Below are 12,146 nucleotides of genomic sequence, written 5' to 3'. Positions count from 1 at the left end.
AAGGCAGAACTTCCTAAGACTCAGAAGTCAGTGATAGGTTTATGAGTGTGTTTTCCATGTCCAATTTCTCTGACCAAGTTCCCAAATATATATTGCTCGTAAGTCTTCCTTTTGACTAAAACATTTTCCTAGAATCACAGAATCGCTAGGTTGGAAAGGACCTTCAAGATCATCAAGTCCAACCATTAATCCAGCACCACCATGTTCCCTAAACAATGTCTTGAAACGCCACATCCACATGTTTTTTGAACACTTCCAGAGATGGCGACTCCACCACCTCCCTGGGCAGCCTGTTCCAATGCCTGACCACCCTCTCAGTGAAGAAATTTTTCCTAATATCCAATCTAAACCTCCCCTGGTGCAACTTGAGGCCATTTCCTCTCATCCTATCACTAGTTACTTGGGAAAAGAGACCAACACCCTCGTCGCCACAACCCCCTTTCAGGTAGTTGTAGAGAGCGATAAGGTCTCCCCTCAGCCTCCTCTTCTCCAGACTGAACAACCCCAGTTCCCTCAGCCGCTCCCCATAAGACTTGTGCTCCAGACCCCTCACCAGCTTCGTTGCCCTTCTTTGGACACACTCCAGCACCTCAGCATCCTTCTTGTAGTGAGGAGCCCAAAACTGAACACAGGATTCGAGGTGCGGCCTCACCAGTGCCGAGTACAGGGGCACGATCACTTCCCTACTCCTGCTGGCCACACTATTCCTGATACAGGCCAGGACGCTGTTGGCCTTCTTGGCCACCTGGGCACACTGCCAGCTCATGTTCAGCTGGCTGTCAACCAGCACCCCCAGTACCCTTTCTGCCGGGCAGCTCTCCAGCCACTCCTCCCCAAGCCTGTAGCGTTGCATGGGGTTGTTGTGGCCGAAGTGCAGGACCCTGCACTTGACCTTATTAAACTCATACAAATTGCAGCAGTTTCACATACCAATTTTCCATTGTATTCTGATCATTTTCCTTTGGTCGGTTTGAAAGGGGCTGACCACTGATTCTCTCTGGGTTTGTGTTATGAAGGAGGTCAAACATGGGTTCCAATTTGTTTCTGCTTGACACTCTCAAAAGTAATTGCTTAGGAGAGGACACAAGGTATTTTACCTCCTCTTTTCTCACGCTTCATATAGCATAGGAGGGTAGGCACAAAGCGCCTAGTATGTTAGGAAGGGACAGCCCTTTTGTGGATGAGAGCATGTTTTCCCCACGTAAGAAATGCAACCATAGGTTTTCACTGTGTTTCATCACAGCTCCACCCTTGCCATACCTTTGAAAATATCTGCTGGAGAGATGTGAATGGGTATTTTTCCTTTCAAAGGATTATGTCACGAAGATTAGCCCTTGGTTTATGAAACACTTTGATATTTGTTCTTCTCAGTTACACAGTTTTGTTTAAAACAGAATGCTGGCTGTAGTAACTTCACTGAAATTTTGTACCATACCACCTGTTTAGTGGGTGGATGTGTATACGGAGGCTGGTGTGTTTAGGGCTTTTTTTTTTTTTTTAAGAGCTGTAGCTTTAGGAACCAGTGAATGTTTATGTCTTGATATAGGTCATAATAAATCTATAGTGAGAGCATGTTCCTATGAAAGCTGAAGAAGTCTGTCCTTGTCTCTGTCAAGGTTTCCAGTTTAAGCGTAGCAAGATCTCTGCTTTCCGGAAAACATGAAACTACTTAAGGAAATGTGTGCTTCCTTCCCTTTACTTCACAGGTTATTGGAGGAGTTGGTTCAAAAGGAGAGAGAATTTCAAGTCCTCTTACATCAAGCTATAGAAGAAAAAGATCAAGAGATCAGAAACCTACAGCTTAGGTCACAGCCAATAGGTGAGACGAGTTTTCAGAGAAAAGTTTTGTACTGGCTACAGATGAAGACCATGGCAGCTAAACTGATGTTATTTTTCACTAATCCAGTCTCAGCAAAGATACTGTATTATGCTGCTGCTGGCAGGGTTTGCTTTGAAGTAAGAATGTATGTTGTGGAAACAAATTACTGAATTTGTTAATCACAGCACAAGGAATAGTATGATTTAAATGGTTTTGATTGTGATTATATGGAAGAGTACAAGGCTCCTATCCTACAGAATAAACATTGTTTCTAAAGAGGATAATCTAGCATTTTTAGGTATGTGCTTTTTGAATTACAGATTGTTTCAATTGTTACATTGAAAGATCACGAGGATCTAATCAGTGAGATGTAAATACAATTTAAAGCTTGCCGAGGGAAGCTGAATTTGATATGTATCTGCCCTGAAGAAGGTGGAAGTGCTAATGCAGTTTGATGTTTCAGTGTAATGTGCTTCAAAATAGTGCTGCTTTCCAAAAGCAGCTGATCCTCAGTCTAAGGTGTTGCCTACGCATCAATTGTATGTGTTACACTGAACAGTTCAGTTCAATTGATGCAACAACCTTAGTGTAGAAACAGTTACAGTGAAATTGATGTGCCTTGTATTAGTAAAGTAATTTTCCAAAGAGGACAGAAAATGTATCAATGTTCATACTACTTTAACTGTACCCCTAACCAAGTAGAATAATTGGTGTGTAACCATCTATAAACTGTGATTAAGTGTGTGCTTTGGGAATTGGCATTTATTTATGGGGATAGTGGTGTTCTAAGATTGAAGGGAAAGCCCACTGAAGAAAGTGCTTCAGCAGTCAAAAATGACAGAAGGTTGCTTTGGCAACACAAAACCTTTTCTCAAAAATGCTTGTTGTAGATATTCCTGGATTGTCTGTGTGTCATCGTCATTCCACTGGCACAGGAACCGAAGACCCTGATCTCATAAACTGGCTGAGCGTTCAAGGAGCTGATGAGGCCACGATAAACAAGGTAGCAATGATTCCGTTCCCTCTCTGACACAGTTGCAGTACTGTTTTGTACCTGGATGCAAGAAGATACCAAACCTCTTTAATTACTTGAGCACATTTTGAGAGATGAATTTTTTTTCAGAGGATGGGAAAAAGCCATGAATGTGAAAGCCTTCATAAAAATACAGTATTGTTAATAATTCCTATATCTGCTTAGGAGTAAGGCAATAAAATGTCCAGGTAAATAGACAGTACTGCTTTGGTTCATAATTTTTTCAGCATCTTCACACATTCACAGAATCATTAAGGTTGGAAGGGACCTTCAAGATCATCAAGTCCAACCGTTAACCCAACACCACCATGTCCCCTAAACCATGTCCCGAAGCACCACATCCACACGTTTTTTGAACACTTCCAGAGATAGTGACTCCACCACCTCCCTGGGCAGCCTGTTCCAATGCTTGACCACTCCCTCGGTGAAGAAGTTTTTCCTAATATCCAGTCTAAACCTCTCCTGGCACAGCTTGAGGACGTTTCCTCTCGTCCTATCACTAGTTACTTGGGAGAAGAGGCCAACACCCTCATTGCCACAACCCCCTTTCAGGTAGTTGTAGAGAGCGATAAGGTCTCCCCTCAGCCTCCTCTTCTCCAGACTGAACAACCCCAGTTCCCTCAGCTGCTCCTCATACGACTTATTCTCCAGACCCCTCACCAGCTTCGTTGCCCTTCTCTGGACACGCTCCAGCACCTCAATGTCCTTCTTGCAGTGAGGGCCCCAAAACTGAACACAGGATTCGAGGTGCGGCCTCACCAGTGCCGAGTACAGGGGCACAATCACTTCCCTGCTCCTGCTGGCCACACTATTTCTGATACAGGCAATTCATTGCAGCAGGATTCATTGCAGCAGTTCATGCTGTTTATACCCTGGATACAGGGTACATGTTCACCCTTAGCTAACTGTGTTGAAGCGGAATCTCCTGAAGTAGATTGGTCTGCTCTCCAGCAAATTATATCATTTTAGAGGTGTTGAGCATCTCAGAATTTCAGCTGTCTTAGGAAAAGCTGCATGTAGTTATCACTCCTACAGATCAGGTCAAAGGTTCCTCGAAATTCAAGTACTTCAAATTTAGATGCCACTTTTGAAAAGGTGGGTGTTAACTGTTGTTTTTAATTACCGCATGGGTGAAATGTGGTATTAATTACGCTCTCATTTGTGTTTTTTGAAGCCTGTGGCTCTTGGATATCAGATAACAATAGAAATGCCAGTTGACAAAAGTTCTGAGTTGCTGTAAAAGCATTGCACCTTTCAAGCTGTGCCTGGTATGCCAATGTAGAGTATACAGTATAAAATGAAGTAGTTTCACTGTATTCTCAGAACAATGTGGATTAATCTGTTACATGTACCACGTTTTGGCCCAATTTTAGGTTTCTTCTAAACACAAACTTTTATTTTTAAGGGTGGATGGTATATAAACCTTAGAAAGTTAGATTTTATTTCTAACAAAATGTTCCTTTAAACTTTTTTTTTTTTTAGTTCTTGGCTGAAGACTATACATTAATGGATGTTCTCTGCTGTGTTACACGAGATGATCTGAAATGTTTGAGACTGAGGTAATGCTTCACAGTTAAATGAACTGTGCTGAGCAGGAATGTGTTTTGTTACAAGAGAAACTTAACTGATTCTAAGCCTGTATTTATTGGATTGTGCAGTATTAATTTCAAAAAAGTAACAGTTTCCGGTCTGTCTTTGTATACTGATGCAATTATTATATTCCTGATAAACAGCTGATACTGTTTAAATGTTAAAATAAGCTTTTCTGTTGAAGGAAAGCAAAGGGAAAATTTTAAAGCTTTTACCTTATACCTGAAGACACTGGATATCCCATTAGAGCCTTGCTTTTATTTAAAAGGGTAGAGATAGCAAACCATTCTGCAGTATCATCTTCATCGGACTTCAGAAACGCTACTCATGGACTGCAACTAACACTAGATTTCACCCAGTCATGCCAGGTGTGTGGGTCACTGCAGAACCAAGTTTAAGTAGCAACACTGGAAGTTATCAAACACTCTGTGTGTGCCCAGTCAGTTTAAAAATAACTAACTACATAAACATAGGAAAAAAAATATGGCACGTGTTGAGATTTTTTTCGTAATTGACACTTTCATAATGTTTTAAGTCTACTGTGGGTTTTGCAGGTCTTTTGGACCAGCAGCCTGAATTCCAGAAAGCAGGCATCTGAAAAGTGGAAAGATTGCCCTGTACTGTAATCAGAAAAGGACTCTGTTCTCTATTTGAGTATTGCGTGTTGAATTTCACCTTTGATCAGCCTTCCCGCTGAATTTCACTGGTCAAAAGCGGAGCAAGAAAAGCAGAAGGTGCCTAAATGGGAATACTTTCAGGCTAGAGAGTATCTTTGTAGCTGAGCATATTTATGATTTTTCTTTACAGAGGAGGAATGCTATGCACGCTCTGGAAGGCCATCACCGACTTTCGAGAGAAGCACGCCTGACACTGAAATTTTGCTTGACTTCTCTGCAGAGAGGAAACTATTTCCTTTCAGCACAGAGCAGGTGTGCTGTCAGAAGGACCGTTGCACTTTAATCCAGTATTTGTTTACCGATGTTAAAAACACTGCAGCTTCCTGACTGCTTTTACTCCTATAATCCATAAAGAATCTGTAAACAACCTGCAACATTATTTTACTTCAAATGTTTTTACCGGCAAGTTTCTCAAAAATTAAAAAAAAACCCACAACACCCTAAAACTTCATAAACTCATGAAATATTGTAGTTACAGTAACCAGACGTTAATTTCATGAAAAACTGATGTAAGATTTCATGTGACTGTACATCACTGGAACAAAACCAAAATGTGACAACAACTTTTCAAGTTTCTTTTTCTTTGTAATGTATCTCAATAATCTGTAGTAGAACTTCATAATTTTAATCGTAATTAGGTATTTTTCTTTTAGTGTGCAAGACCTAAAGGTAATTGCTTTTACCTACTGCCCTACATAGTTTAATGTTGTTTATTTTTGGTAATTTAAGTTCTATGGTGCATTTGTTTTAGAGTTATTTACTACTGAACTGTACCAGTTGCATACACCTGAACCACAGTAATGTTAGCTTGTTCTAAAGCTATCTCTGACATACACAACTGAAAATAAAAAGAACCTAAGACTTACTTTTTCCTATATTTTTGGACTTCTAAAATAAAAAAGGTGTAGAACTGGAAAATACTGGAATAAAAAAGAGGAAATACATCATACTGAGTATCAAGGGAACCTTTCTGACACATGTTGAAGTTACTGTGATTTGAGTTTGATAATCATAGCATTGAATATTTTCTTATTTTTCCTGTTCAGTCTAATTCCTGTACTGACAATCCAGGGCCAAACAAAATTTGTCTCTGGGTGCTCTACTTGACTTGAGAAATTAGTGTCCTGCCTCTGTGCATTGAATAGTCATTGTGGCCTGTTGTTTTCTTCTGCTTTTGTTTATGCAAGATGTATTCTCTCACATGTAATGAAAGAGGATAGTTGATATTCCCTGTCCATCCGCTCTCATTGTGACTCCAGCATTCTAGCACTGGGTATCATCAGATTCTTACAGGGCAGCTGCAAAAAATTCCATTGTGAGTAAGACTTGCTTCTTCATAAGCCTTGGTAATCAATGAAGAGCTTATGCCCTGAATTTTTCAGGTCTAGCAAGTATTTTCAAAGAAAAGTAAATATTTTTTTCTAAACATAAACATGTTGTCCTAACATTTATGTAGTAATTTTTGCTGACTAAAAAACAATTGTGTATTAAAAAAAATAGGCTACACGAAGAGCAGTGGATTAAATAATTTTAATCAGATTTTTTTACTCTGAAGATGGTTCCACTGATGGTTGTGTACAGATAGGCTCAACTCATTCCAAGAACATAACTACAGTTCAGGAGAAACATAGCTAGTGTTTAACAATTTCTACTGCCATTACAGCTTAAAATAGTACAATTTCAAGGTAGTTTTAAGCACTGGAAAGACCAGTGGTGGAGGTTGACTTGCAAAACCCAAAGCAACTAAAAACTCTACATGTGGAAAAATGACCATAGGACAATGAACTCCCCTAATTTGATTTTTTTTTTTTTGGTGTGAAACAGGATCGTGTATCAGTCCATGATTGCAGCTTGCAAACCTCTGATTTCATTCAGCTTGAATAGACCAGAATATAATTGTACTGCTTTATTTGTGTGTTGATACTTTGAAAGCATCCAGCCTGTTCTCTATTATCTGTGACTCAGGGTACTCAGTAATGCCAGCTATGTGTAAGAGAAGGGAGTGTGATCAAGGAATCATTTTTAATGTCTCCATGAGACCTAGCCTGGCACCAGCTGTGAATTAATTCCTGTAGTCTACTGCTGGCCTCACCAGACCCAAGGTGGCTTCTGCAGAGCCACTCAGCAATCAGTTCTGTATTCTCCACAATAAGACTGTATCAAGTCTGATGCATGCCTAGGCTGGGCCATGTACACTTATGCTACTTCAGAGATCATGAACTGGTCTGAATGTGGTTCCTCGAAGAGCAGAGCTTATCCATCTATGTACTAGATCTGTGCACAACAGTTTATGTAATATCCCCACTTCAGGCCTTTTCACATAGATTGTGCCAGACGCGTTACTTTTTATATCCTTGGATGGAATGTGAAGAAACATTTTGGGACAAGCTCCATCAGACAGGTCAGTCTAGGATTCCTCAGCTTGGCTCCCTGGATATGCTAGTGGATGCCTACATGGACTACAGGTGAGGGATTTGAGATTATGTTGTAAAGACACATTAAGTTTTAGTGCAGGATTTTGCCAAGGGCAACCTTTTGTCTATAGGACATACCACTCCCTTTGAGCTTGGATAGCTTGTTGGTCCTTAACGAGTGCTGTTGCAATCCAGGGCTCACATTGACTGAGGGATGCTGTTCCACCTCCTTTAAGAGAGCCAGGCAGAAGTGAAAACTTCACCAAGGCAATGGTGATTTTGGAATCTCTTGACCTTTCAGCATAGAGCCTACAAACGCTTACAAACCACAGGGCACGTTCATCACCCATGCCCCAGCTCCTTCTGTTTTAGAGCTCCTGATGCAACAAAACATTCATCGTCCCTTCCCTTGGAAGAAGACCTCATGCCCTGAACTTCGCTGTTTGCGAAAGGAGAACGTTCTGCACCGAGGCAGGAGTTTGCTTTGCCCAGCGGCCCAGAGGGAGGGAGCTGCACCTCTCCGTCCCTTTGCCTGCATGGGTGTCGAAGCTGCGTACTGCAAGTTCCACGACTCATTCACCCTCCTGCAACCATAGTTCTGATGATTGGTGCTATCTGCAAGCAGACGCAAAATGAAACGATGTTTTAATCCAGACCTAGACCCCTTTTAAGAGAAACACTTTTATGACTTAGGGCAAGTTTAGGCAAACTCACAGGAAAGGTGACAAGGCTGTAACCTTTACAGAAAGCTCTGGTACATTGATAACTCTTCACGGAGCTGTTTTTTAAGTCAGGCGTTGCAGGCAGCTTGGAGTATGTAGTCGGCTGTTTAAAAGCTCCTGCTGTAATAACAAGACTACAGCAGCATAGCTTGTGAGGTGGCCGCCACTCCTCCTACTCGCTGCCGAAACACCGGCGGGGAATTGGTAATCATCCCAAAAACCTGTTGTTTCTCTCGGCGCCGCTACCTGATGAACAGTGTCACAGCGGCGGGAGCCCCTCTGAGGAAAAAAAAAACACCTGGGGAAACGCCGGTGTAGGGACTAGACCAGGGCTGCCGAGGGGGCAGGCTGGGCGCCGCCCGCCCCCGCCCTGCCGCCTTATAACCGCCGTGAGGGGCGGCTGTTACCCGCCCGCAGGCGCCGGGTCCGCCCTCACCTGCTCCCGGGCAGATCACGCCGCTGGCGGAGGAGGGGGAACGTGGCGCTCTCACCTGCCCGGGGCGGCGGATCCGCGGGGTGGAGCAGCCGCGTTCGGGGAGTAGGAGACATGGCGGAGGCCGCGGGCAGGAGCGGTGGGGGTCGGCGCCCCGCAGGTGAGGCGCTGCTGGCGGTTGGGGTGGTGGCAGCGGCGTGGCGGCTACGGGCGCACCCGGCCGGCTGTGAGGAGAAGGAGCGCGGCGGGGCTCGGTGGCGGCCTCCTCCTCGCGCAACAGGTGCGGCGCTGCCCCGTGCTCGCCGTGTGCCAGGCTGTGACGGGGCTTTCCTCCCTTCCCTCGGCTGTGCCCTACCGCGAACCGCCGCCTGCAGACCCGGGCTGTAGCTAGCCGGTGGGGCGACCCCGCGCAGGGGTGCTGCGGCCCGGCCCGGGCGGCGGGCAGAGCCTAGCCGTGCCGGTGGGGGCGGTGCGTCCGGCCCCTACCCCGCCGGAACGGCGAACCCACTCCCCCCCCCGCCCCCGGGGTCCTGCCCGGGGCAGCGTTTGTTGATTTGAGACACGTCGCTTTCAGGGCTCGGTGTGCCGCGGCGCGCCCCCACCGCGGCGGGGCTAAGGCGAGGGTGATGAGCCGCGCGGTGGGGGCGGCTCGGCCTGGCCGGCGGGGAAGGGGCCCGAGGGTCTGGCCGCCGGGCTGCGGCGCGGCGGGTCTTGAACGGGACTTGAGGTAGCGGCGAGCCCCTGGAGTTAGGGAGAATGCCCGCTGCATCCAGCTAGCGGGGACGAGGTAAGCCCCGGCGAGGGCGAAGGGAGGTCTCGGTGCGGTTGAAGCACCTGGTGGCTGCGGCGGGCGCCTCTCCGAGCGAGGCCTGGGGCCGGCGGCCTGCGGGAGCCCGCGGCTTTGGCTGCACCTTAAAAGCGGCGACAGGCTTCTGCAAGCCCCCGCTTCCTGTGGCGAAAGGGGGGAGGTGTCTTTACATCTCCTCGAAGGGGAGATGTACACTGCAAGAGCATTTGAAAACGCTTTTATTTTGTCCGAAGGGCGAGGAGGGTGCAGGGAGGAGATTTTTGGCTTACGCAAGCGGATCGACTGCTGTATCCCTGTTGTAGGCGCAGATGCTGTTTGCTTTTGCAGGCAGTGGAGGGGTTGCCTTTCTGGCATGTTCACTAGGAGTGCTGCTTGCTGGACTGTGAAGTCTGACTCCAGCTTTCAGTCCTCTGCTTTTTTTCCTTTTTTCTTCCTTCCGTAGTGGATTCCACTTGCCCTTTGCCAGTCCTTCACTTCTCTAACATAGGTCCAAGTTTATCTCTGAATCACAGAGTGAGGTTTTTATCAAAATAACATATGAATAGGCCATATGGCTGTTGGTTAATTAACTGTGTTTCCACGGTATATTTTTAATACATGTTTTATATAATGTGGGCATGCAGTCACAAGCAGCAACTGTGGGCAGACCCATCCAAATGCTCTCTGCCTTTATTAGAGTTAGAGGTACAGTGCTTTTGCTTAGAAATAACTTTTATAAATCACTCCCAGCCATCACTCTGAATTTCGGCTTCAGAAAGGATGTGCATCTGTTACCTTATGTGTTTTGGAGTTTGCAACCACATTAACTTTACTTTCCACAGGAAGAACTGGCTGTCAGTGTATTTTTAAAGCCACATGTAACAAACTCCGTTCAAGTCCTCTACCTTACATTGTTGACATGATTGATTTTTTTTTTTTTAAACTGTATTATCAGTCTTCTTAAATAGTTTGCTAAAACTGGAGATGAGCTGTCAGATGATACATGTTTCAGATGTGTATGCTTTTAAAAGGACTTACATGCTTCAATTTTTTCTGAGTTTGCTTTGTAGTTTCATGTTATTGTGTTGAACTTTTACTCATTAGGACATACTTGTAGACAGGAGGTGGATCTGCTTGTGTGAGTTGTTGAGTATTTTGAGTTTATATTGGTTTGTGCTGTCAAAGTTCATTTGAAACTTCCTCGTGTGTGAAATGCCGGAGTTGTGTTTCTGTGAAGCTGTTTGTTGTCTGTTGAGGTTCTTTTAGGTCTCAGAGTTATCACAGGGGCTGCTTTCCAGGCGTTCACAAACAGGAACACCCTTGTAGCACCTCAGGGAGCTGCTCCGTGGCTGTCCGGGTGTCCGTGAGCGACCCGATGTGTGTGCCTGGGGAGGGCCATGTGGATGGCTCTGGCTGTAGTCTGCTCTGCAAGCAGAACGCCTGTGTCAGGATCCGGCTCCTCAGGAAGGTCAACCTTTGGAGAAATTACCTACTGGTTGACTTATTGCTCCTGTTTAAAAAAGCAAAACCAACCAGCTAAATAGCTGTCTCTGTGGTGTGGGTTTGGGATTTTGTTCCCCTCCTCTGCAGCTAGACATACAGACTTTCAGAGCTGATCCTGGGGAAGGCTTTAACAGCACCACAAGGACTTTTTGAAGAGATGTTACAAGTGGATCCCTTTATTGTTGGGCAGATGGTCTGCTGCACTTAACTGGCTTTCTTCAGGTGAATGGCTTAATTACCAGGGTGAGGCGTTTTTTACTCTGCCATTCATAAATGTATAGATGGCAAAATGAGTACAGAGCTAAGGGGGTACGCTAATTTAAACCAGTTAGAGCTTTTTAATCATAGCTACTTGGGCATCTTAATAGCGCTGACAAGCTTTTCGTTGATTCCCGAGATGAGGGGCCCTCTTGTGGGGAATAGCAAGCAGAGAAGCTTCCAAGGCAGCTCACTTCATGGCTGCCAACCATAGACATAGGCATGTCTCTGCCTGTGGGCCACCTCGGCCAGCTCTGCGCACAGCTAAACATTTGCTTCGGCGTGGGGAGATGAGAGAGCAATGTGCTTTTTTTTTAAAAAAAAAAAAAACACCCCACAACCTTCAATGTAATGATTTTTTGCATATCCTTCTAGTTAGCGTTCTCTTCAAAGTGTGTTTACTGTTACTCTGTTCTTTTTACAGCAAAGCAAGTCTACACTTTAAATTATGATGGTGCCAGGTAGCTTGTTAAAGACAAACACTGGGGTGTTCTCTCTGTAACATCTGGTGAGACTTTTCATCCCTTGCTTGTTTATCCTGGTAGCTTCTCCATCTGAGAATAAATCAAGTTTTAGCTAATTGTGTTGTGGTTGTCTTGGGGTTTTTTTTAACACAGATAAAGTATAGGGGAAAGTGCAAAAGTACGGAAGGCATGTGGCAGGTGGGAGCTTAAAATGTTGTCTGGCTCCCTGCAGCCACTGGTTTAGTGTGTTTACAGGTGGGTTTTCTTCCTGGCGGTGCAGCCGGACCCTGCAGCTGTGCCTGGGCTGGTGGGTGTCTCGTGTGCTGCTGCCAGGCTCATACCCCATGTGCCTGCGGGCGCTGCCCTGGTGGTGGCCTGTGCCTGGCTACTGGTTGGCTACTGCTTGGCCCTTGCTCTTTGCCTTGTAACTCCAACATCATAACTTC

General features: G+C 45.1%; 1 protein-coding gene across 1 annotated transcript in view; it reads left to right on the top strand.

The window, feature by feature from the left end:
* Positions 1 to 5,310, top strand: part of MAP3K5 (mitogen-activated protein kinase kinase kinase 5) — a gene marked incomplete at its 3' end in the record, with an annotated part of 116,923 nt that extends 111,613 nt beyond the window's left edge. Inside the window, exons 27-30 of the mRNA XM_081997847.1 lie at positions 1,707 to 1,819; positions 2,710 to 2,822; positions 4,335 to 4,411; positions 5,250 to 5,310. Coding sequence (XP_081853973.1) covers positions 1,707 to 1,819; positions 2,710 to 2,822; positions 4,335 to 4,411; positions 5,250 to 5,310 — 364 coding nt within the window. The remainder of the gene's footprint in view (positions 1 to 1,706; positions 1,820 to 2,709; positions 2,823 to 4,334; positions 4,412 to 5,249) is intronic.
* Positions 5,311 to 12,146: the final 6,836 nt, after the last annotated feature.

Source organism: Phaethon aethereus (genome assembly GCF_964289735.1).
Source record: "Phaethon aethereus genome assembly, chromosome: 3".
Classification (NCBI taxonomy): domain Eukaryota; kingdom Metazoa; phylum Chordata; class Aves; order Phaethontiformes; family Phaethontidae; genus Phaethon; species Phaethon aethereus.
Note: the sequence above shows the minus strand (reverse complement) of the source record. Positions and strands in the feature narration are given on the sequence as shown.